Source organism: Lemur catta, chromosome 3 (assembly GCF_020740605.2).
Source record: "Lemur catta isolate mLemCat1 chromosome 3, mLemCat1.pri, whole genome shotgun sequence".
NCBI lineage: Eukaryota > Metazoa > Chordata > Mammalia > Primates > Lemuridae > Lemur > Lemur catta.
The window spans coordinates 126,234,637-126,260,283 of NC_059130.1; the positions used below are offsets into that span (position 1 = coordinate 126,234,637).

General features: G+C 59.9%; 1 protein-coding gene across 4 annotated transcripts; it reads right to left on the bottom strand.

Annotated features, from left to right (window-relative positions):
* LOC123636010 (ATPase family AAA domain-containing protein 3) lies at positions 1-23,005 on the bottom strand. Of its 4 annotated transcripts, XM_045548759.1 has the most exons (17): positions 22,677-23,005; positions 18,302-18,378; positions 17,660-17,761; positions 17,304-17,363; positions 16,093-16,162; positions 15,183-15,348; positions 14,927-14,996; positions 13,662-13,817; positions 13,052-13,108; positions 12,766-12,891; positions 12,509-12,633; positions 9,211-9,262; positions 8,862-8,932; positions 7,571-7,738; positions 6,318-6,426; positions 5,569-5,825; positions 132-220 (listed from the first exon to the last, which is right to left on the bottom strand). In XM_045548759.1, the coding sequence occupies exons 1-16, from the start codon at positions 22,879-22,881 to the stop codon at positions 5,616-5,618; spliced, it is 1,824 nt and encodes a 607-aa protein (XP_045404715.1). In that variant the 5' UTR covers positions 22,882-23,005; the 3' UTR covers positions 132-220; positions 5,569-5,615. The 4 variants fall into 4 exon arrangements, with proteins under 4 accessions (XP_045404716.1, XP_045404715.1, XP_045404717.1 ...); XM_045548760.1 differs by lacking the exon at positions 5,569-5,825 and having other exon boundaries at positions 1-220; XM_045548761.1 differs by lacking the exon at positions 5,569-5,825 and having other exon boundaries at positions 134-220; positions 7,624-7,738; positions 22,677-22,999.
* Positions 23,006-25,647: the final 2,642 nt, after the last annotated feature.

Sequence of the window (25,647 nt, forward strand, 5' to 3'; positions counted from 1 at the left end):
GAGTGTCGGGCGGGGCCAACGCCCCGGCCCACCCAGGCGGCCACTCGCACAACGCCGGGGTGGGGAGGGCAGGCGCTCGGTCCTGTGGGGCTCAGGGCAGCCTGGGCCCCTCGGCCTCCAGCCACTGCATCTTCTGCCGGTGCTGCTGCAGCGCGTCCTGCACGCGGGCGTCCATCATGGCCTCGGTGAGGACCCCATCCTCGGAGGCGTAGGCCATGGCCTGTCGGGGAGAGGGGGCTGAGATGGGGACCAGACCAGGGCGTCCGGCGGCCCCCAGCCAGCACTGCTTCCCGTGCCACGGCACCACAAACACGCGTGGACATGCTGTGCTCACGGGGACACAGCGCAGAGCAGTGCCGCCCCTGCAACGCAGCCCCGGCACCACCTTGGCCCTCTGCTGAGCGTCTCGCTGGCGAAGCTCGGGGCCCGGTCACCCCAACCTGAGCGGAAGGCAGGCAGGAGCTCTACGCGGGGTCCCCCGGCCACAGGCCACAGGCCTTGCATCCCCCCAGGCCAAGCGGCACCAGGACCAGCAGGCCCCAAACCCGCAGCCTCCAGGACAGACGCAGCCACTGCCCTGGGGCCACCCAACCTTGGGCACATGGCAGGTCCCAAGGCTTTGCTCACCAGGCCCGGCACGGTCCCCTCCAGCCAAGGCTGCCCCTCCCCCTCCCCACATCCGCGCCCGGGGTGACCAGGTGCCCTCACCCGGCCTCAGCAGGTCAAGCCGCGCCCAGGGCCTCACTAACAGCTCCTCCGCCCTGGGCCGGCCGGTCCCGCCCCAGCCTGGCGAGGCTGTGGAGGGGGTCAGGGCGCACGGGCTCTGAACAGCATCAGAGAAGGGGTACCCCCAAGGAGTGCTGTGCTCAGGAGGGCACTAGGATGCCTGGAGGAAACAGAGGGTGACCCCAAGCAGCGGACCCCCCTTCCAAGCCAGCCGGGTGGGACCCTCGCCCCGTACTCAGGAGTGTCACCTCAAAGGGGCACATGGCAGCACGAAACCATCCCCCACAACACCCCTCCCTCGACAGAGCCACAGGGGGGCCACGCCAAGGGCCGCCCACACCCCATCCACCCGTCAGGATGAGCTGGCCCGGGTATCAGACCAGAGTAGGGCAGGGTCTCAGGTGCTACCAGTGTCCTTTGTGGTCTGGAGCCAACCCCAGAGAGGGCAAAGGGAAGGGCAGGAGACAGTGGGCCCACTGCCAAGTGACAACTGAATGTCATGGGTGTCCTCAATGGGCCCAGGGCTCTGTGCCATCCTCACAGCTTTCTGGGACCCTAATGTTATTCCAAATGGAAGTGTTTAAAGGCAAGCCCTGGACTGGATGGCTTCATGGTGAATTCACCTAACATTTCAAGAAGAATGAACACCACTCTTTCTCAAACTCTTCCAAAAAATTAAAGAGGGAATATTCCCACTCTCATTCTATGAGGACAGCGTCACCAGATGTAGAAGCCAGACAAAGACACCACAAGAAAAGAAGGCTGTAGGCCAGTATCTGCGATGCTCCACAAAGCACTGGCAAACCGGGTCCTGCAGCAGTGAAAGGACGATCAATGGGACCTGCTCCTGGAATGCAGGGACGGCTCAACATGGGAACACTCATCAGCGAAACACAACACTACCAGAAGGAAGGGAAAAAACACACGACCTGGCTGGGCGTGGTGGCTCACACCTGTAATCCTAGCACTCCAGGAGGCCGAGGTGGGAGGATCACTCGGGGTTAGGAGTTCGAGACCAGCCTGAGCAAGAGCGAGACCTCGTCTCTATTAAAAATAGAAAGAAATTAGCTGGACAACTAAAAATATATACAAAAAATTAGCTGGACATGGTGGCACATGCCTGTAGTCCCAGCTACTCGGGAGGCTGAGGCAGGAGGATCGCTTAAGCCGAGGAGTTTGAGGTTGCTGTGAGCTAGGCTGACGCCACGGCACTCACTCTAGCCCGGGCAACAGAGCGAGACTCTGTCTCAAAAAAAAAAAAACAAAAAAAAAACCCCACACACAATCATCTCAATTGAAGCAGAAAAAGCATTTGACAAATTTCAACACCCTTTCTTGAAAACTCAGCGAACTAGTAAGAGAAGGAAACTTCCTCCACACGAGAAAGGCCACAGCTAACACCGCACTCAGCGGTGAGAGGCTGACAGCTTTTTCGCTACGGTCAGGACCGAGGCGTGGATGCCCCTGTCCTACTTCCACTCAGCACAGTACGGAAGTTCTGCCAGAGGAATTAGGCAAGGGAGAGAAATAAAAGGAATCCAAACTGAAAAAGAAAAGGTGAAATATTCTGTTTTCACATAACATGATCTTATGTGTACAAAATCTTAGAGTCCACATTGAAAAAAAAATCTGTTAGAATAAAGTAGCAGGACACGCAGAGACCAGCAATCGACCTGGAACGACACGCATGGGCAGTTAAGCCTGAGGTCACAACCAGCCCTTCCCTGGGCCCTTCCCTTTGCTGCAACGCGGGGTCCGGTCGCCATCTGTGGCACGTGTCACACCCTACTCTACAGTCCTATCTTTCTCTCCTCAATAAACCTCATAAAAAGGAAAGTAATAGGATAGAAGATCAACACAAGCAGCTGCATCTCCATACGCCAATGGGTGACCTGAAAGGAGAATGCCGAGAGCACGTCCCCTTCCAACAGCATCAAAAAGAACACTTAGGAATTAACCGAGGTGGTGAAATGCTTGTACCGGGAAAACTATAAAACGTTGCTAAAAGACATTAAAAAATGCAAATATATCCATGTTCATGGATAAGACTTGATATTAAGATATAAATACTACCCAAAGCAATCTAGAAATTCAATATGATTTCTATACAAATCACAATGAAGATTTTTTGCAAAAATAGAAAAACCCATCCTAAAATTCACATGGAAACTCAAGGGATCCCAAACAGCTAAAAAAAAAAAATCTTGAAAAAGCATAAAGCTGGAGGACTCACACTTGATTTCTTACTCCAAAGCTACAGTCATGGAAACAGTGTAGAACTGGCATAAAGACAGACGTAGAGACCAGTGGAACAGAATCGAGAGCCCAGAAATAAACCCTCACGTGTGTGGTCAAATGATTTTTGACAAGGGTGCCAAGAAAGACAGTCTTTTCAACAAATGGCGCTGAGGCAGGTGTGGTGGTGGCACCTATAATCCTGGCACTCTGGGAGGCCGAGGCAGGAGGATCGCTTGAGCCCAGGAGTTGGAGGCTGCTGTGAGCTGTGGTGACCCCACTGCATTCCAGCCAGGGCGACAGAGCGAGACCCTGTTCCCCCTGAGCTTCCCAAAAAAATGTGCTGGGAAAAACACCCACACGCAAAAGAATGACATTTGTGTACTTCTACTTCATACTGTGCACAAATGTTAACTCAAAGTGGATCGAAAACCTATGTGTAAAGAAATAAAACTATAAAACTCTTAGAAGAAAACACAGAGAAAAAACACTGCACATTGGATTTGGCAATGACTTCTCCGATATGACACCAAAACCACAAACTACAAAATATTGCTGAAAGACATCAGAAAATTGAAATACATTCATGTAGGCCGGGCGCGGTGGCTCACGCCTGTAATCCTAGCACTTGGGAGGCTGAGGTGGATTATTTGAGCTCAGGAGTTTGAGACCAGCTTGAGCAAGAGTGAGACCCCGTCTCTACTAAAAATAGAAAGAAATTATCTGGCCAACTTAAAATGCATAGAAAAAATTAGCCAGGCATGGTGGCGCATGCCTGTAGTCCCAGCTACTCGGGAGGCTGAGGCAGGAGGATTGCTTGAGCCCAGGAGTTGGAGGTTGCTGTGAGCTAGGCTGATGTCACGGCACTCTAGCCCGGGCAACAGAGTGAGACTCTGTCTCAAAAAAATACAAACAAACAAAAAAAGAAATACATTCATGTAACTAAAGAAAAAAATAGATAAATCTCACTTCATCAAAATTAAAAAGTTTTGTGCATCAAATGACACTATCAACCAAATGGGAGAAAATATTTGCAAATCACATACCTGACAAACGGTTAATATCCAGAATATATAGAGAACTCCAAAAACTCAACAACAAAAACACAAAAACCTGATTCAAAACTGGGCAAAGAACTTGGATAAACCTTTCTCCAAAGAACACACGAGCGGCCAATGTACACACGCAAAGCTGCTCAGTGTCTCTCGTCCCCTGGGAGCTGCAGATCAAAGCCACAGTGGGACACACCTCGCACCCACGGGGACGGCTAAGTGTTTTCAAGGACAAGGAGAGACTGGAACCCTGTGTGCCGTGTGGGAATATACAACAGTTCACACGCTGTGGAAAGCAGTTTGGTTGTTCCTCAAAAAGCTACACGTGGCATCAGCACGTGGCACAGAAACTGCACTTCTAGGCACACACCGCAAAGAGCCGAAACCATGGTCTCAGACGGAGCCCTGCACACACGAGCTCACAGCATCCGCAGCAGCTGAGCATGGCGAGGGCCCCGACGCCCTCTGTCAACAGATGAACAGGCAGATGCGGTTTGTACCCATGCACGAGGGAGCGTCACTCAGCCTTAAGGAGGAAGGAAACCGACACACCGTGACAGGGACCAGCCTGAGGACATGATGCTCAGGGAAGTGTCACAAATGGACACTGTCGAGTTCTCCTGGATGAGGTCTCACAGTCATCAGACCCAGAGACGGGCAGAACAGAGGGTGCCCGGCAGCCAGGGCAGGGATGGGCACTTAAAGAAGGTTAAAATGGTACATTTTATGGGGAAAAAAAGGCAGCAGATCCACAGGGACTCAGAGTGTGAGGCTGCAAGAACTGGAACCGACAACCAAAGCGCAGGCGGCAGGGTCTGTGCGGTGCCACCTTGGTGGCTTCAAAACCAAGGGCAGGGCCACCCAGGGGCCTGGCCTGGGGGAGGGATGGGCGGCCAGCGTGAGGCCTGCACCAGAGCTGGACGCAGAGGGACGGGAGAGCAGAGCCAGTGGGTGCCCAGGCACATCGGGGAGGGGACGGGGACGGGCGCCTGCGGGCTCCGCCTCCACGCGCTGCTGCCCTGCGGCACCCCCGGGCCCTGCACCCGCCAGGCACCTGCGCCAGCCAAGGAGACGCGGAGGGGGCCCAGGCTGTGGCGCGCTGGGGCACAGCCCAAAGGACAGACTCCAAGCTGTGCGGAAGCCCCGCCCCCGGTGTGGCTGTGTTTGTGGGCGGCACCCAAGGAAGTCCCCAGGCAAAGGCCGGCGTGAGGGCCGGGCTCCGACCCCACAGGGTCAGCATCGGGGAAAAGAGGGAGCAGAGCTGCCTCCGCCGCACAAGGACAGGACACCTGGGCCTGACCAGGCCAGCACCCCGACCTCAGACTGCAGCCTCCAGAACTGAGAACACAAACTTTGGTTTCCGAAGCCCCCAGCTGTGGTGTGACAAGCCCAGCAGATGAAGGGGCCTACCAGCACCCTGTTATCTGCTTGTTGGTTAGAAACTGACCGGGGTCCCCAGTGAGGAGCTGACCCATGAGGGACGGAGTCGCAGAGAGGGGCCGCGGGACACGGGTACCTGGGCTCCAGCGGTCACAGCAGAGTAGCCGCTACCTACCCTGACACATGTTCTGTAAGCTCTGCTGAAGTCACAGCAGCCGGCTGTCACAGGGTCTCCAGACAGCCCCAGAGGCAGCAAGGCCTGAGCACGGCCATTGTCCCGGCACCTGGTTTTCCTCTCCCGGCAACCCCCAGGCTGAAGCCGTCTGCGCGGCTGGACCGGGCACTCCTGGGGACCTGGTTCCCCTGCCCTGGGCTGTGCACGCAGGAGAAACTGGGTCGTGGAACAAATGGCAGCCGCTCCAGCCCAGGTCCCTGGAGCCAAAGGAAGGCCCAACCCCACTCAGCCAGGCCAGAAAAGGCGACCCCACCCAGGCCTTGACTCACTTGGGGACGTGCCCTAAACGCTGGAACAGCTGGGTTTTTGCACACGGGGCAGACTGCCAGGCACCGTGGGCTTGACCTCAGGGCCGAGGGAGGGAGGCTGCCACGCCCGTCCCCAGCGCCCCTCATGCCCCATCAGCCTCCAGAGCCTGGCACCAGCGCAGGACAGAGCCCAGCAGTTCACCTGTGACGTCCCCACCAGACTGCAAGGGCCCACATCCCCAGGAAGCCCCACTGGATTTGGACCAGGACAAGACAGCCGTGAGGTCAAGCCACTGAGACCCCGCCCCACCCTCCCCAAGGGCACAGTGCGGAGCACGGCAACACCGAGGCGGCAAGACTGGGGCAGAGGTGCAGAGATCCGCCCGGGTCTCCCAGTCCGCCAGGCGCAGGCCGCAGACATGGTGCCGGCACCCGACCCACCTGCCAGGCCACCGCAAGCTGGGCGATCTCACGGCCCGACATGCCCTCCGTCAGCTGGGCGATCTCCGAGCACTTGCTCCCGTAGTCGAACTGGGCCAGCTTCAAGCGCCTGCAACAGGAGTTCCCAAGTGGGGCCTGGGGCTGGGGCCAGAGGTCGCCGGGCTCCCACGTGGCACGGGGGCAGGAAGACAGGCACCAGGCCGCCCCCCTGTGCTGGGGTTGGGGGAGCTGCGGCTGGAGAGCCAAGTCCTGCCCGACCCCCCACCCCTCCTTCCTGACACATGGGGCACCTCCTTCCTCCTGGAGCCCCTGGGGGGCCGGGGGGCTGGTCAGTGGGGGCTCAGCCCCGAGACCCCCCACCACGGTGCACCCAACAGCACACGGCAGTCCAGTCCCCGACGGACGGTGACTCTGACCACACAGAGAACATCCCACCCACCCCAGCAATGAGGTCTCACTGGAGGCCAAGGAAATCTTCATGACAAGGTCACAGACACGGGGCTGGGGCTGGGGCTGGGGCCAGGCGGGAGAGTGGGAGCTGGGCCGACAGAACACAGGCAAGAGGAACCCCAGGCCCAGAGAGGGGGGCTCACAGGTACCAACAGGCAGGGGCAGAGGGGACAGTGGGGTGAGCCAAGTCCTTTCTAGAACAGAGAGCAGCTTTTGTCATCGCTGGCAACAGGAGGGATTTGGGTCAGGCACACAGAAGGACGTGCAGAGCGGTGCTGTGAGCGCGTCCCCTGGAGAGGGCTGGAAATAGAGCGGCTCCGCCCGCCCAGACACGGGGCAAGGGGGGCGAGCGGGGCAGGGGCGCCAGGGCCTCCTCGTCGCCCAGGGGGCTTCTATACCTACCACTGGCCAGTTTTGGGGAGTCTGAAGGCTGAAGCCAAGAGTCTCCCTCCAAACCTGACCCATGGGGTCCGTCCAGGCCTGGGTGTGGCCCCGACGCAGGGATTCCTCCAGGCCCTGAACAGTAAGGACTTGGGACGGTAGAAGAGGTCTCTGTGCAACAACAGACTGTGGGATCCGAACCCCACTGCGGCTGCAGACGGACTGTCCTCAGGGGAGGACGAGAAAGGGGCGGCAGGCTCCCGAGACGGAGCCACCTCTGTAGGGCCCAGGGGGACAGCAAAGGGCACCTGTGCCACATGGGAGCCATGCACGGCACCTGGAAACCGCGGGGAGGGAGGCAGCGCCTGGGGTGGAGGGATGGGGCGGTCCCTGGGTGGGGCCGAGGGGACGCGGACACTTACTGCTTTCCTTCTGTGGCCGGCTTAAGGACATACTTGTCAAAATACATTCTCACCAGGCGCTCCCGCTCCTCCCGCTGCGGCAGGCCGAAGCTGACCATCTCGTCGATGCGGTCGTTGACGGCCCAGTCGAACTGCTCGGGCTGGTTGCTGGCCAGAACCAGCATGAACCTGCGCCACGGGGACGCCGCTGAGGAGCTGCCCACCCACACAGCCCCCGGCGCAGGGGGTCTTTAAACCTCAAGGAAACTTTCTAGAATCTAATATGGCAGCTTTTAAGCCCAGAAAACCCCAGGAAGACCTGGCCGCAGCCCTCGGCTGCCCACCCTTCCCCGCAGATCCGTCTGTCATCTGTGTGGTTGGGCGCTCGGCTTCCCGAGGTTCTGTTCTCCCCGCCCCGGCCCAGCGGGGCCGTGTGAACAGCAAGTCCGGCTGCCCCTCCCTCAGAGAGCACAGATGGTATCCCGCATCCAGGGCAGACACTGGGCCATGCCGGGAGCCGGGGTCGTGGGGCTCCGCTGGGCGGAGGTGACCACTTGGGTCGGCAGGGACATGACCTTCCTCTCTGGGGAGGCCCGAGTCAGGCAGCAGCCACAGGCGGCAAGAGGGGTGCGTCGGAGATAGCCACGTGCTGACCGGCAGCCGACCAGCGGGCCGTGGTCCTCCCTGCAGAGTGGGCTGCAGACTGGACGGGCCGAGCCAAAGCAGGGCAGCGAGATGAGGGCACTGGGGAGGGCCCATGCTGGCCACAGGGCGACCGTCCTGACCACCCCTCTGGGTGCAGCCCAGAGAAGCAGGGCCAGGTCCCAAGGCTGAGGGGCCCCGTGCCAGCATCGGGGTCAAGGGCTGGGCCCCTGTGCTCCACCCGACACACAGGACCTTCCAGTGCAGCAAGTGCCTTCGGTCTCACACCCCAGGGCGTCAGACCCTAGGAGCATCTCAGCCTCCAGCATCAGGAGGGTCTCTGCTGCTCAGACCACCGCCCTTGTAGGCCAAGGACAGCCAAGGCCCAGGAGAGGGCAGCAGAGGACACCCAGGCTGGGGGGCTGCAGAGAGCTGTGCCCGGCGCAGCGGCTCCCTGAGCCACGTGGGGCTGACCACCCCGCTCTGCCCAGGACGTCCCTGGGGCGTTTCCTCAGTGACACTCCACCCTGCCTCCCCGAGCTGGGCCGCGAGAGCCCTTCCCAGGCACGGACGTGCTGGCCCTGGCCCTGCCCCACGGCAGCCGTGTGTTTCCCGCTGTGGGACCCGGGGAGCCTCGGGCCCTGGCACTGCCGGGCAGGGCTGCCCTTACTTGCTGCTGTGCTGGCCCGTCCTGTGCAGGAATGCATTCAGGGTCGCCCGGAGGTCCTCACTTATCTTCTCCTGCAGAGAGAAAGTTCCGGCATCAGTCACCAGGCAGCCAGCCTGAGGAAGTCTCATGCACGCCACGGCAGAAGGTGCAAAGCCACGGCTGCGGGGCAGAGCCTCCAGGAGCACAGCCAAGCTTTCATGGCTCTACATGCAAAACCTGAAAATAACTTCAGGACTTCAGGGAACGCCACAGACGTGACTTCAGTTTTCTGCAAAATCCTGCAAGAATGAGCGGCTGACCCGGCCCAGCCCCCAGCGCACCCCCAGCCCCTCACTCGCAGAGCACTCACGGTCGCTCGCCTCCTGAGGAAGGCGTCTGCTTCATCCACGAAGAGCAGGAGGCTGTGAACGAGAGGATGGCCCAGGGGGGTGACATGTGAAGGCCAGGAGCAGACGTTGGAAGCATCTGGAAGCAGGCTGCGCTGAGCAGATCCCCAGAGAGGATCCTCCCCACAGGGTGCAGGCTCTGCCCTGCCAGGAACCCTCACATCCCGATCAAACAGATACCGAATCTCACAGCATCAAGACCCCAGGGCACGCTGTCCCCAGCACTTCCGGCGGGCCGTGGTCTGGGGCGGGCCGTGGTCTGGGGTGGGCCGTGCCGCATCCCGACGGGCTCCACCCAAATGCTCCCAGGCCCAGGAGGTGCAGGCTGGAGGCCTGGGGGAACGGGTCTTCAAAAGTGAAAGGTCAAAGGCTAGAGGCCAGAGGAAAGGGCGCCAACCACAAGGAACTGGGCAACATCGGGGAGCAATGAGGCAGCAAGGCTCGGCCAGCTGCACCCTGCTGCGGGGGTCACTGTGATGTCTTATTTACGGTGAACATCACGTCTGCAACTTTCCGAAGGTTTAGTAAAAAAGAAGTGCACACACGCACCCTCCTGTAAGCACACACGCTCTCCCATGAGCGCACGCGTGCCCTCCTGAGCACACGCACCCTCCTGAGCACACGCACCCTCCTGAGCACACGGAGCACGCACCCTCCTGAGCACACGCACCCTCCTGTAAGCACACACGCTCTCCCATGACCGCACACGCACCCTCCTGAGCACACGCACCCTCCTGAGCACACGCACCCTCCTCACCACAGGCACCCTCCTGAGCACACGCACCCTCCTCACCACAGGCACCCTCCTGAGCACACGCACCCTCAGCACCACACGCACCCTCCTCACCACAGGCACCCTCCTCAGCACACGCACCCTCCTCACCACAGGCACCCTCCTCAGCACACGCACCCTCCTCACCACACGCACCCTCCTCAGCACACGCATGCCGTCCCGTAAGCACACGCACCCTCCTCAGCACACGCACCCTCCTCACCACAGGCACCCTCCTCAGCACACGCACCCTCCTCAGCACACGCACCCTCCTCACCACAGGCACCCTCCTCAGCACACGCACCCTCCTCAGCACACGCACCCTCCTCACCACACGCACCCTCCTCAGCACACGCACCCTCCTCAGCACACGCACCCTCCTCAGCACACGCATGCCCTCCCGTAAGCACACGTACCCTCCTCAGCACACGCACCCTCCTCAGCACACGCACCCTCCTCAGCACACGCATCCTCCTCAGCACACGCACCCTCCTCACCACAGGCACCCTCCTCAGCACAGGCACCCTCCTCACCACAGGCACCCTCCTCAGCACACGCACCCTCCTCAGCACACGCACCCTCCTCACCACACGCACCCTCCTCAGCACACGCACCCTCCTCAGCACACGCATGCCCTCCCGTAAGCACACGTACCCTCCTCAGCACACGCACCCTCCTCAGCACACGCACCCTCCTCAGCACACGCACCCTCCTCACCACAGGCACCCTCCTCACCACAGGCACCCTCCTCAGCACACGCACCCTCCTCAGCACACGCACCCTCCTCACCACAGGCACCCTCCTCACCACAGGCACCCTCCTCAGCACACGCACCCTCCTCACCACACGCACCCTCCTCAGCACACGCATGCCCTCCCGTAAGCACACGCACCCTCCTCAGCACAGGCACCCTCCTCAGCACACGCACCCTCCTCAGCACACGCACCCTCCTCACCACAGGCACCCTCCTCAGCACACGCACCCTCCTCACCACAGGCACCCTCCTCAGCACACGCACCCTCCTCAGCACACGCATGCCCTCCCGTAAGCACACGCACCCTCCTCAGCACACGCACCCTCCTCAGCACAGGCACCCTCCTCAGCACACGCACCCTCCTCAGCACACGCATGCCCTCCCGTAAGCACACGCACCCTCCTCAGCACAGGCACCCTCCTCACCACAGGCACCCTCCTCAGCACAGGCACCCTCCTCACCACAGGCACCCTCCTCAGCACACGCACCCTCCTCAGCACACGCACCCTCCTCAGCACACGCACCCTCCTCAGCACACGCATGCCCTCCCGTAAGCACACGCACCCTCCTCAGCACAGGCACCCTCCTCAGCACACGCACCCTCCTCAGCATACGCACCCTCCTCACCACAGGCACCCTCCTCAGCACACGCACCCTCCTCAGCACACGCACCCTCCTCAGCACACGCACCCTCCTCACCACAGGCACCCTCCTCAGCACACGCACCCTCCTCAGCACGGGTACCCTCCTCAGCACACGCACCCTCCTCAGCACGGGCACCCTCCTCAGCACGGGCACCCTCCTCAGCACACGCACCCTCCTCAGCACAGGCACCCTCCTCACCACAGGCACCCTCCTCAGCACACGCACCCTCCTCAGCACACGCACCCTCCTCAGCACACGCACCCTCCTCAGCACAGGCACCCTCCTCACCACACGCACCCTCCTCAGCACACGCACCCTCCTCACCACAGGCACCCTCCTCAGCACACGCACCCTCCTCAGCACGGGTACCCTCCTCAGCACACGCACCCTCCTCAGCACACGCACCCTCCTCACCACAGGCACCCTCCTCAGCACAGGCACCCTCCTCAGCACACGCACCCTCCTCAGCACACGCACCCTCCTCAGCACACGCACCCTCCTCAGCACACGCACCCTCCTCACCACAGGCACCCTCCTCAGCACAGGCACCCTCCTCAGCACACGCACCCTCCTCAGCACACGCACCCTCCTCACCACAGGCACCCTCCTCAGCACACGCACCCTCCTCAGCACACGCATGCCCTCCCGTAAGCACACGCACCCTCCTCAGCACACGCACCCTCCTCACCACACGCATGCCCTCCCGTAAGCACACGCACCCGCCTCAGCACAGGCACCCTCCTCAGCACACGCGTGCCCTCCCGTAAGCACACACGCCCTGCTGAGCACAGGCGCACGTGCACGCTCTAAGCCTGGGCTGGGCTCCTGAGGCTGCTGAAAAGGCCCCTGCACCATCTGCACCCACCCACCTCCCTTCTGGCCCTGAATTAAACGTCCCATCAACAGCCCGGTGACCACAGGGCTCCACACTCAGGGGAAATGTCTCCGTGACACACCCCAGGGCACAAACACTGGCCCCCGAGCTCTGCATGGCCATGAGGACAGGGCTGCAGGAAAACAGGGTCCCCAAAGCCAGTCAGACCCCTCCCCAGCAGGCAGCCTGGTGTGTGCGTCTTGAGAGGCGTCTCACCCTCGCCGGCTGGTGCTGGCCCAGTCGAAGACCTTGTGCATGGCGGTCACACCTTCCCGCCCCATGGGGGCCACGTCCCCGCCTGTCATGATGGCGTAGTCCATGCCCGAGTGCAGAGCCAGTTTCTGGGCAGGAAGGGGTGGGGACAGGCAGATGTTCTCCCCCTCTGCAAAGCCGTGTGCTCCACCCGCTGGAGGACCAAGGAGGGGTCCCCTGCAGGCCAGCGCCCTGACTCCCACACGGCCAGGTGCTCTCACCTTGGCAAACAGCGTCTTGCCAGTCCCTGGGGGTCCGTACATCAGAATGTTCCTGTACAGGCTCTTGTTCTTCCTGGTGTTCCTTGTTGCTATAGCGATGTCCCGCACCCGCGCCTCCAGGCTGGGCTGGGGAAGGGGAGACGGGGCCTGGGCACATGCTCCCCACACGCAGACAGGCCAGGGCCCCAGGGATGCTCCGCTGCAGTCTACCCGCCGTGGGAGCTCCAGCACGAGGACCCCCGTGGACACAGCACAGCCCAGCCCCCGCTCACCCTGCACTACGTACGCTGAGGACGACGCCCTCCAGTGCGTCCTGAGGCCGGCTGAGGAGCCGCCTGCTGACCTGCGGGGGGCACCACTGGGTCATCGCAGAGGCTGCGGCACAGCCACGCGCCGACCGCCGTGGGAGCAGCTGAGCCCGGCTGTGGGAGCACAGAGCTGCGGCAGAACATGCAGCCAGGACCCCGATCCCAGGACCCCAGACCCGCCGGCATACATGGCGCCCACGGCTGGGGTTTGGGTGATTTATGGGTTCTTTGTCGACCTTTATTTTCCCAACAAACAACCCCGAGAGGTCAGCGGAGACCCTCCCAGTCTCGGGGAGAACACACAGGTCGGGGGGCGCCAACACCCATGAGCAGCTGGGCTCTCCCGGGAGGCAGCAGACACTGCGCCACTTCCGGCAGCTTCTCCGACAGGACAGCACATGGGAGCCCCAAAGTGCACCCAGGGTCCCAGCAGACCCACGCAGAGGGGGCTGAGGCAGACAGTGAGGGTCTCCCCGGCACTGGTGCAGACAGAACCCCATGGGAGTGGCATCCAGGAGCAAGGCAGAGGGTGGACGCAGAAGGGAACCTGGGGAGCCCCGAGCCCCGAGCCCCTCGCTGGGCCCTCACCTGGACAGGGTGCCTCAGTGCCTCCAGCACGGTGATGCGGGAGGTCTCCCTCACCAGGGACGGCTTGCCCAGCCGGGCCTCGAGGAACCGGCCAGCAACCGCCGTGGCGTTCTTGGCAGAATAGACCCCGACAGCCAGCAATGTCAGCCCAGCCACCTGGAGCAGAGAGAGCAGATGACACGCCTGTGTCTCCAACAGGCGACCCCCAGGCCACTGCACCTCCTCCTGCAGCCGAGGGCAGCCAGGGCCACATGCTGGCCCCAACTGAGTCCTCAACCCCAAATCCCACACCCAGCCAGTGCTCAGCTACAGGAGACAGGCAAGATGATCGAAAGGCTTAGACAGGCCCTTTCTCTGCAATGACAGCGAAAAGTCTCTGAGGCTGGAGGGATGGCCAGGCAGCCGGACACCACCAGGGCCATGCCCTCCACTGCTTGTGCCTAGTAAACAAATCACTTTATTCCTAGAAGATCAGCCCCAAATCACTAATTACTTCTAAAAATAAACAGCTGGGGGTGGCTCACACCTATAGTCCCAGCTACTGGGGAGGCTGAGGCAGGAGGATCGCTGGAGCCCAGGAGTTGGAGGCTGCAGTGAGCTGTGATCTTGCCATTGCACTCCAGCCTGGGAGACAGAGTGAGACCCTGTCTTTAAAAGAAAAACAAACTAATCACTGAGCAGCTTCCTCATTTTACCCCATCACAGCTGTTCTTGTCAGCACTGTCGGCAGTGACATTTGAGGACATCTGCAGGTGTGCTGGGCATCCACTCGTGCGGGCAGTGAGCCGCAGGGGCCAGAGACGCAGACACGGAGATGCCTGCCACAGCAGGCGGGGCCCTGAGCACCCACGGGCTCCCTGGACCTGCCCTGGAGGCCGGGCCGGCCCCGCGTTGAAAGCCCTGGCTTCACTTTCCCAAGGACGGGAACTTCTGAGGAAGATGAGGGGACGCTCCAGCACCTCCCCGTCTTCCCTGCAGCCTTTCAAGGGGACGGCTGATGTCAGCACTGAGCTGTCCAAAATGCCACAAAACCTACAGCTCCATCATGTCCAGCTACGTTTTCTTCTCTCGGTTGAGAAGGAACAGAAAGAAGGAACGGCCACAGCCAACACGCCAAGGAGGGGCTTGCTCCGTGCCAGGCGTCAACATTCAGCACACCAGCAGAGCACCAGGTGCCTGGCATGGCCGGCAGGGAATAGGAGAGGCCGCCGGAGGCTCTCATGGACCACCCCACAGCTGCCCACCCGCTGGGGATGCACGTTTACCGTGGCCATCACTCTGTCCCAGTCTGTCACGAAGGCACGAAATCCTTCCCCAAACATGGCTCCAGCCGTCCTGTATGAGGAAACAGCCACGTGACCAGGTCAACGGTGAGGCCGTGACACAGCGTCCAGCTCTGTGAGGGCAACGCCAAAGCCAGCACCCAGACGGACCTGCCAGAACAGAGGCCTGGGCAGGGCCGGCAAACACCCAGGGCCCCGACGCGTGCCGGCCAGCGCCCCGCGGGGGCCACGCACTCACCTCAGGGACTCCAGGATGGTCTGGCGCTGCTCCGCGGCCTTCAGGCGGATCTGCTCTCGGATGATGTCCGCGTTCTCCCGCTCGGCCTTGGCCCGCGCCCGGGCCTCAGCCTCCACGCGCAGCATCTCGTTCTTGTGCCGAAGCTCCATCTCCCGCTCCACAGTGGCTGCCCCAGGAAAGGCAGGGAGAGCGGCTCAGGCACAGCACACCCGCCTCGGCTCGCGCTGCGGGTGTGCGCAGCAGACCTCGGTGGGGCAGTGCCCAGCGCCCTGGCGAGCAGACGCTGCCCTTGGGGCCTGCCCCCAGCAGCGGGGGGAGCCCCGAGACCTGCCCTGCAGCCCAGGCAACCCCTCTCAGGCTGTGTTTAAAGAGCCAGAAAAGAATGCACACAATTGCAAAAGAAACCCACTTACGTTGAAACACAGCTATCAAAGTAGCAGCAAACATATGACAGGCAAGGTGCCTGTTTGTTAACACGCTAAATGCAAACCCCTAGGGAGCAGCCCGCCACCACCGCAAAGCGGTGCCAAGTGTCTGCTTCGAGTCCCCCCAGCCAGTGCGCTGAGACACTGAACACCCGACTCCCACTGGACACGCGTGCACTGTGGCCACGTGCGTCACTGAAGCTCTACCGCAGGACAGCGAAATACGGATTTTCTCCTCCGAGTGAGCCAGCGCCAGGACTCCCTGCGCAACCCCGGAGGCACACGGCCCAGGAGGACGGCTGTGCGAGAGGCAGCCTCCAACTGTAGAGGCCAAGAACACCACCCGCTGCAGAAAACAGTTCTCAAGCGCAGACCTGGGAAGCTCGCTGTTCCAGCGCATCTCGGGGACCGAAGGGCCCAAAGCTGCCGCTTCCCACCTGGCGCTGCCGCCTCAGGGCCCCACCCCCAGCAGGGTGACCACTTACCGCGCCGCATGGCCTCCTGCTTCTGCACAGACTCCTCCTGCTTTCGTAAGTTTTCCTCGGTGAGAAGTTGCTGAGAAGAGGCCACAGAGAAAGCGAAGAGCTTTTAAAACCAGAAAAACACTCAACACCAGGCTAAGAGGTTTCGGCTGCTCCTAGCGGGGAAGCTTCCATCCACCTCCGAGAGCTCCAGCGTTCCTGGGCCCCTGGGAGGCCCGCAGCTGTGCGCCCCGACGCGGGCAGGGGACGTGCACACGCCCAAGGCGGGGGCAGAAGCAGCTTCTGTGGTGGCTTCACCAGCACAGTCACCGCGTGGCAGAGCCCTAGACGCCACTGCCCCGACTCACAGCCGTTTGTACAAAAGGCACATTTTTTGCCCATTACATTTAAAAGCTGCAACGCCCTCAACAGGCAAAGCCATCTGAAACCCTGCTGCGAACTCAGACTGAGGCTGGTGCGTCCTCACACGCAGGTGCAAGCACCCACACTGGAAGTGTTGACAGGGTTTTTGTTTTTTGTTTTTTGGTTTTTTTTTTGAGATAGAGTCTCACTCTGTTGCCTGGGCTAGAGTGCCATGGCGTCAGCCTAGCTCACAGCAACCTCAGACTCCTGGCTCAAGCGATCCTCCTGCCTCAGCCTCTCAAGTAGCTGGGACTACAGGCATGTGCCACCATGCCCGGCTAATTTTTTTTCTATATATTTCTAGTTGTCCAGCTACTTGCTTTTTTTTTTTTTTGTTTGTTTAGTAGAGATGGGGGTCTCACTCTTGCTCAGGCTGGTCTCAAACTTCTGAGCTCAAACGATCCGTCCACCTTGGCCTCCCAGAGTGCTAGGATTACAGGCGTGAGCCACCGCACCCGGCCTCGACTGGGCCTTTTACTCTGCCCTGGGACCCTGCCCTCAGGCAATCACCAAGCCCCCAAATACGATTTCACCGGTCACAGCCAGGTTTCCCAGGGGGATGGTTCTCACCTGGCAAGAACCCACAGAACACCTGGAGAATATGCCGATGCTGTGGAGGCCGCGTGGGGATGCGTGTGCACGTGTGTGCCTATACGTGTCTCTGTGTCAAGTTCCTCTGGACCAGCACCTACCACCAGTAACAGCCCACGTGTTCTCGCCCCGGGCACTCTGGCCCACTGACCAGTCCCAGAGGCCACCTGTGCTCCGAGCGCAGATGAGGCAGGCCCCTGCCGGGAGGAGCACCAGCTCACCTGCTGCCTGAGCTGGTCCTCGTAGCGCTGCCGGGCCAGCTGGTCCTGGTACTGAGCCCTCTGGAGAAGGAGAGTGACAAGACACAGCTCAGCTGGACCCAGACCCAACTGGGCACTGGGGCCCGAGATGAGCTGCCCACCTCCCAGAAACATGCAGACACATGGACACTCCCCGTCCACTCAGCACTGAGGGTTGCTGGGCTTTGGGGGTTTGGGCAAGGGCGTTCCAGGGGTCCGCCTAAGAGCTGACACCCTGTGGACGCTCACTCGGCCAAAAATGGAGACCGTGAGCTGCACCCCAGCTCCCCATCCTGTCTCTCCAGGCCCCGAGAGCCCAGGTGAACCGGTGCGCTCACAGCCTGGTGCTGCCGGGTCTCCTCGCTCAGGGTCTTCCTCCGCTCCTCAGCCTGCACACGGATCTGCTCGCTCTTCAGCTGCTCCACGGCGGCCTCGTACTCCTGCAGGACACACACGCGGCACCGCTGCGCTCCGGCTCCCGCGAGACAACCGCCCCTGCCCCGCAGGTTCTCACCACACCCAGCGGTCTGGGAGGCAGCCCTGGGCAGGGTGGGAGTGCGTCCGGGTCAGCACCCAGGCCCACGGACAGAGAGGAGCACCAGGAAAAGCCTGGGAACGGCCCCCCGGGAGCCAGACAGTCGTCCCCAGGGGTGCCCGCCACTCCCCTCCCTGGAGCAGCTGCAGGCCCAACTGCTGCACGGCCGGGGCTGGGGGCACCCGCACCTGCTCTGCGCCCACCAGGGGCTCCAGCGGCAAGAGTGCTGCCGAGCGCGGTAAAGATGCCCTGCCCTCCAGAAGACCAGATGTCCCTTCCAGGGGACCCTGCTGCACGCAGGCACTCAGGCCGCAGGGCCAGTGCCCATCTTGGACCTCCCTTTGCCTCCTTCTGCAGAAGGAGGGGCCCGAGCTGCACCCTAGGCCCGCCACTGCCCCCGTGTGCCTGCCTGCCCCCCACCCCCACCGCCCCGTGTACCACTCACCTTGAGCTTGGACTGCTGCTCCAGCTGCAGCGTCTGCTCCTGCATCTGTGCGAGATGCAGCGCCTCCTTGGCGTGGCCTGCGGGGCGAGCGGGAGAGGGGCGTCAGGATTCCCAGACACACCTGCGGCCAGCTAGGTACGCACCACGTGTGCCCCACCTTGCCCATCCACACGCATTCCTAGCCAGACTGTACCCAATGCCCCCTGCCCCCAAAGGCTGCTGACCCATCCCCAACAAAATGCTTGGCACATTTGCGTGGCTTTATCGCCCCAGGACAATACTGGTGAGTGACACAGAAAAGCCACCCACACCCACCAAAGGTAGGACACAGGGTCCACACGGCAGTCACGTCCCAATTCAACAAAAAGCAAGGCAATGGCCAGAGTATCCTTGATTTTCCACGTCACATGTTTTTCTTAAGCTTCCAATACCTATTGTCACTTGTTTGCTATCAAGCAGGTGCAAATAAGAAAAACAATAAGTAAACGAAAATTAAATCAGACACAGGCTAACATAGTTACGACTATATGTACATTGTATCTTCTGGGAGTATTTCATTCATAGGGTGGAAATGACACCATCCAGTAGCTGGGTGTTCTGGAAGAACATTAGGCACTTTCCTAGCTGAGACCTAGTGACAGTTTTCCCATTCAGTATGATTTACTATAAAAACTTCCTGACCGGGCACAGTGGCTCACGCCTGTAATCCTAACACGTTGGGAGGCCGAGGCGGGTGGATTGTTTGAGGTCAGGAGTTTGAGACCAGCCTGAGCAAGAGCGAGACCTCGTCTCTACTAAAAAAAATAGAAAGAAATTATATGGACAACTAAAAATATATATAGAAAAAATTAGCTGGGCATGGTGGCGCATGCCTGTAGTCCCAGCTACTCAGGAGGCTGAGGCAGGAGGATCGCTTGAGCCCAGGAGTTTGAGGTTGCTGTGAGCTAGGCTGACGCCACAGCACTCTAGCCTGGGCAACAGAGTAAGACTCTGTCTCAGAAAAAAAAAAAAAAAAAAAAAAACAACTTCCTAACACACAAAAACACGTAAAGAGGTCACCCTCCCCTCCAGTTTTCCTAGTTTGGTTCTTTGTTCACTTTGTTTCTCTACCCTACAGCCTGCTGGTATTTTGAAGGCTTCAGAGCAAACTGCAGACCACAGGACACATCACCAACTGCAGCAAACACGTCACGACCTAGAGCTCAACATTTGCTCATGGTTTGGTTTTTTTTCCTTTTTTTGAGGCAGGGTCTCACTCTGTTGCCTGGGATAGAGTGCAGTGGCGTCACCATGGCTTTTGGAAACTCCTGGGCTCAAGTGATCCTCCTGCCTCAGCCTCCCGAGTAGCTGGGACTGCAGGTGCTGCCACCACCCCTGGACAAGTTTTCTTTTTTTTTTTTGTAGAGATGGGGTACTCTTGCTAGGGCTGGTCTCTAACTCCTGGCTTCAAGCAATCCTCCCGCCTCGGCCTCCCAGAATGTTGGGTTTACAGGCTGTTTTCTTTTTCCTTTTTTAGAGGTAAACTGACACAAGACATGAGCACGTCATAAGCATCCTTCACACGTTCACTAGGCGGATGTGGCAGGACACCTTAGCGTTTGGACTGGTCTGTGGGGCGTGTGCTTTGGCATGAACTCAGCCAACAGGCACCAGCATCAAAACCTGGGAAGGCCCTTCAGAGCCAACCTCCTGTGCAGGGCAGAGTCTCCAGACACACAGATCACAGAGGGACCCACCTCTGCAGGAGGCAGCTCAAAGCCACCAGGTCCCATCCTGTGCGACTGGTGAGGGCTGAACAGACCCTGGCGGCCGCTTCAACACCTCTTGCCCTGACTGGGAGGGGCAGGGGTGCCACGGCTCCCTGTGCTCTCACCCCAGAGCAGTCAACAGGAACACCAGTGTCACAGTCCAGCAAAGCTGCCCTGTGTACTCATGATGTGACCTTTGGCAACCCAAATTAACCTCTGAAGCCATTTCCTCCCCTGAAAATGGAGCACTTATACTCCCCTCCCTCCCTGACTGTTGGGATAATGAAATGAGAGAAACCACAGGCTGTGCCTATGTGACCTCCCCAAATCACAAGCTCTGAGTTTAAATGAACAATAACTCAACACCTTGAAATTACCTGGCTAGGAAACATGTATCCCAAAGCATTAATGAAGCACCCATGGCACGCAAGGTGCTCTTTTAGGCACCCCCCCTTTGTGGGATGTACAGGAAAGGGGACTGGTTCACAGACAGCTCTAGACAGGCCCAGGGAGAGTCGGGAAGACCCCAGGATGAGGCAGCATTGGGCACTGCCTTGAGGGACAGAGAAGGTGGTCAGTCTGTGAGGAGGAGCCGCTGAAGACAGCTCCAATTTGGAGAGAGCAGCAAGGTCAAAGCAGCAGGCTCAGACCAAACCACAATGACCCCACCACCAGGCCTGGGAGCCCAATGAATCCAGGCACCCAGGAGGCTCATGGAGCAGGAGCACCCAGAAAGGTCAGGCTTGCCAAGGGCCTACCAGGCAGACAGGCAGGAGGCACCCTGGGAGAGTATGGGGATCGGAAGGATGATGACCACAGAGAAACCCTCTGCAGCCAGCAGTGAGGCCGGAAGGACAGCAGGAATGAAAAAGAACTCACACCTGGCACAGAATCCACAGGAAGGGAAGACTGGCGAGGTGGGGGGGGCCAGGCCTCCAGACCGGGCATCCGGACTCTGCAGGATACCCTGCTTGGTTGGGAAATGAGGGCTCAGTTTTGGAGAGTAAAGGCCAAGGCACTGGAGACCCAGGTGGAGAATGTCCCAGGGCAGGAGCTCTGGGGTGGCCAGGACTAGGGAGCAATTCAGAGGCAGGCGTAGGCAGGATGGAGAGGAAGCCTCCAGCTGTTCCCATCAGATGCACCTAAGGCCACTCACAGAAACCGGTACAACCACATGGGGGCAGCTGGCAGGTCAAGATTCAGCTTCTGATGGCGGGAGAACTTTGAAACTCTAGGTATGGTTAGTGGGCAAACCACTCAAGAGCTGGGACAAAAAGCTGTCCCCCAGCTAACCCTGTAACAGGAAATGAGCGCACCTGTCAAAGCCTGCCATTGTCTGAAGTACCCTGAAGCCCAGCCTTGATCCCCATCTCAACCTGAACTTTAAAATTATCTAGCAAGCTTAAAACCGCTGGGGGCAAACCTGGCACAGGGGCACATGTCTGTCATCCCACCTACTCAGGATGCTGGGGCAGAAGATCATTTGTACCCACGAATTTGAGGCCAACCTGGGCCAGGTATCCAGACCATGTCTCTTAAGAAAAGAAAAACAAAACAACCAAAAACACCTGGGAGCAGAGGGAGCCCAGCTAGAGCTAACAATATGTTGGCCTGGTCCTGGGTCCAAACTTCCTGCTTTGGATGTCCGTCAGCCAGACCCAGAGCCCACTGCCCAGGGCGTTCCTGCAGGCCCCTGAGGAAGGGGAGGAGAATCCTTCCCTCAAGTGCCAGGACCTCTCCTGTCTTAAGCAGGAAAACTCTGCTTATAGTTGCTTCATACCAAGGCTTCCCCACAGGATCTTCTGAAAAAAAAGAAACCCCTGCTTAAACAAAAGTGTGAGAACCACTGTATTCCATCGGTCAGTACTTGCGCAGTCAACACCTTATACATTCCAGGCTCCTGAACACTTAAAGCACAACTGGTACAAATCCTTAGAGCCAAGGCGGAAAGGAAGGTTGGGGAAAGAGACCCGGGCCCAGGGACGGCACAGTCACTGCTGACACCATGAGGGCACTGGGTGAGGGAGAGTCACCAGGCTGGGTCAGCACCGCCTGGCCTGTGGCTTTACCGACCCCCCCCCCCCCGGCCTATGGAAACACTCACGTTTTCCAATAGTAAGTGCAAATCTGCTATATTCTCGTTAAAACCAACGGGTCTCAAATATGCTTCTCTTGTTAAGTAAAAACTTACTAGCAACCACCCAACAAACAGATCTACCGTTCTGGCTACGCCTCGGCCCGTCCCACGTGGAAGCAGCGAGAGAGGAAGGATACCAGACACTCGCCAGTCAGTGAAATCCGGGGTCCAGCCCCCGCTTCTGACGCCCGTAACCTCTGAGAGTTACCTCCGCACCGGGTTCCTCGCCTGACGCGCTCGTGATAGCGAGGAACGAGCAAAGGGTGACAGAATCTGAACCTGCCGGCATGCAAGTGGGCTTTGGCCGGGGGTACCCCTGGAGGCCAGCCTCTCCACCTGAGACGTATGGCTGCCCGAGCCGCTTCGCCGCCCAACTGCTCGGGCGGGCCAGGGGTCAACCGCCCCTAGAGCGCCCGCTCTGGCCCTCCGCCGCGGAGCCTCCCGCTCCCCGGGGCCCTCGGCCGCCCGGCCCCGCCCGGCCCGCACTCACGCGAGTGCTCCAGCTCGCGCGCCGCCTTGGCCGCGCGCTCCAGGCCCGTCGGGTCGAAGTTGCTCCATTTGTCCTTGGGCGCCGGCCGGTCTCCCACGCCGCGGTCCCCGCCGCCCTCGGCCCCGGGCTGCGCGGGCGGCAAGGGCAGCGGCGGCCCCGCGCCTTCGCCCTTGGGGCCCTTGTTGAGGCCGAAGAGCCACGACATGACGAGCAAGCGCTGCACGCCGCCGCAGCCGCGGGACCCGGACCCGAACGCGACTAGCGAGCGGCTCCGAGCACTCTCCACGCGCCGCGAGCCGGCCGTCAGGGCCACTGCGCAGGCGCAACACGTACCCGCCTCCCGGGCGACGGAAGCGCGCGAGGGCCACGCGGCCCTCAGGCCTCGGATTGGCCACGCGGCGCGCAGCCCTCGGATTGGCCGCGAGAATCGTGACGCCGTCGGCGTCGGCGCCGCGATTGCCCGAGCGGGCTCTAGGGGGCGGAACGAAGCGCCTGTTTACGGGAGCCAAGCAGGGGCAAAATTGCCGGCGTGGGCGTGTGTGCGCCCTGGTTACGTCAGTTCCGCTCAGCAAGGTCACCGGATGCCGTTGCTATGGCACCCACGTAGCGCAGGCTAGGCGACCGAGGGGCGAGTGCCGGGGAGCTCTCCTGGCGTCGCCGCGGAGAATGCCGAACCGACCTCACCCGGGCCGGGGTCGGCGTGGGGGCTCGGCGACCCCGGGAGCCAACCTGGAGGACCGAGGCTGCGCTCGCTGGGTCTCTGAGCCCGGCGCATACAGTAGGCGCTCCATGCGACCGTGGTTCGGTGGGACCGACTGGAGGACCGGCGCTCCCCACCTTCCCCTTTGGTGTCGCCGCAAACCTCCGCGGTCCGTGGCTGCGTGACCCCGTTTGGCCCACAGAGGGCGGTGGCCGAGAGCCCCAACCCCGAGGCTCGGAGAAGCGGGGCCGCCGCGCCCCAAGGCCCCGCAGAGGAGCCCTTTCGGGCAGAGGAGCCGGCCCTCTGCAGGCTCTGGTCTGGTCGCTGGCCGGCGAGAGCTCCACGCTGTCCTGCTGCAGGGGCGCAGGGCCAGGGCCAGGCGTCGATCCGGGACCACAGCATCGAGAGTGGCTCTTGGTCCCAGTCTTCCAATCGTCCCTTGGTTCTTTCCTTGATGGAACTGGTTGAATGTACAGAGGTATATGGAGTGACTTTTCTCACTAGGTTGAAAACAGTTATAAGTGTCAATAAAAATAGGAAAAAAATTGAAATTCTAAGATAATTTTGTAATTTTTTCCCCCTACATAAAGAGAAAAGCCAAATGACTTTCCCAGCGGTAGCCAGACGCCCCCAGTGGCCGCATCAGTGTTTTTATGGACTAACTGCAAAGCATCCCGCCCACAGCACCCCACAGGGCTGGGATGGGCAAAGAAGAGGACACGAGTGGAGACTGAGGTCCTCTTCCACAGCAGCCACATGCCCGCCTCCAGCTCCATCCCCAGGAAGGCATTTGGCAAGCCTCTGTCTTTTTTAATTTTATTTTATTGTATTGTATTTTTGAGACAGGGGTTTTTTTTTGGTGGTTTTTTTTTTTTTTGAGACAGAGTCTTACTCTGTTGCCCAGGCTAGAGTGCCGTGGCGTCAGCCTAGCTCACAGCAACCTCAAACTCCTGGGCTCAAGTGATCCTCCTGCCTCAGCCTCCCGAGGAGCTGGGACTACAGGCATGCGCCACCATGCCCGGCTAATTTTTTCTATATATTTTTAGTGGGACCGCTAATTTCTTTCTATTTTTAGTAGAGACAGGCTGGTCTGGAACTCCTGACCTTGAGCGGTCCTCCTGCCTCGGCCTCCCAGAGTGCTAGGATTACAGGCGTGAGCCACCTCACCCGGCAGAGACAGGGTCTTGATATGTTGCCTGGGTAGAGTGCCGTGGCGTCATCATAGCTCACTGCAGTCTCAAACTCCTGAGCTCAAGTGATCCTCCTGCTTCAGACTCCCAGAGTGCTAGGATTACAGGCATGAACCATTGCACCTGCTAGCTGGTGTTTTTAATAAATTTCTGCATTTTAAATAGCCGGTTTCATATAACTAGGCTTAATTTAAAAAACAGAAAATATGCTGGCTTACGATTTATGTAATTGCTTTGAAGAGACATTGAGAGAGAGCAGAAGTAAACCCCCTCCCTCCAAGCAGTGCCGCTCCACACTTCCCACTCTCTGATGAGCTTGCAAAGGTCCCATTCGCATGTGCTTGTTACTCCAACCTTAGACTGGAAGCCATTCAGGAGGACAGATACACCCTTTGTAAAGACACTGAGCCAATAAAAGGGAATGAGAATGGTGCTTTCTACATTTAATTGACAAAGGTGAAGTTCTCCGCTGCTTGCGCTGTGCTGTTTCACTGCTGGGATTCTCCTGGCCGCTTCCCCTCCAGCATTGACGACCTGGAGGAGAGACTTCAGAGATTAAAGGTCCAAATGGACTGTCGCGTCCAGCCTGGAGCCAAGACAGGGGCAGGGGGTGGGGGAAGGCACAGCTGCCCCTAGGATCCCAGGCCAGCAGGAGCAGGGGCCTGAGTCCCAGAGCAGGGCCCATCCCAGTGGTGGGTGGAGCACTCTGCTCCCAGAATTCAGGCAACAAGTGTGGTTTCTGAGTCTTCCACTTCTGTACCTCTGGGGAGCTGCACCGCATGCCAGACCTGTAGGCTTCTAGTGTGGGCCCTGGCCCAGTGACCCAGCCCCAGGGCTTCCCCGCACTGACCGAGCCCGTGCAGAAGCTTGTCCTCTGACACTGGGAGCAGCTCATGCAGGGGCAGGAGGCTGCCGCTGCCCCCACGTCACTCTGCAGTATTACTCCCCTAGAGGTGCCAGCCTTCAGGAGAAAAGGGCCAGCCCCTCTCCTGTTCTTTCTCTCCGGCTTCCACAGGATACCTGGCTCTGGTCTCGCTCCCAGTTGCCCCAGCCCATCGGCAGCCCATCAGCCCCGCCAGCA

Excerpts from the sequence above, each read along its gene's own strand:
- LOC123636010 (XM_045548759.1), bottom strand. The coding sequence starts at position 22,881 with ATGTCGTGGCTCTTCGGCCTCAACAAGGGCCCCAAGGGCGAAGGCGCG. Across the intron at positions 9,263-12,508 it reads GCCAGCACCAGCCGGCGAGG|CCTCCTGCTCTTCGTGGATG; the intron begins GTGAGACGCCTC and ends TCTCGTTCACAG. Across the intron at positions 8,933-9,210 it reads TCCTCAGGAGGCGAGCGACC|GAGAAGATAAGTGAGGACCT; the intron begins GTGAGTGCTCTG and ends TTCTCTCTGCAG.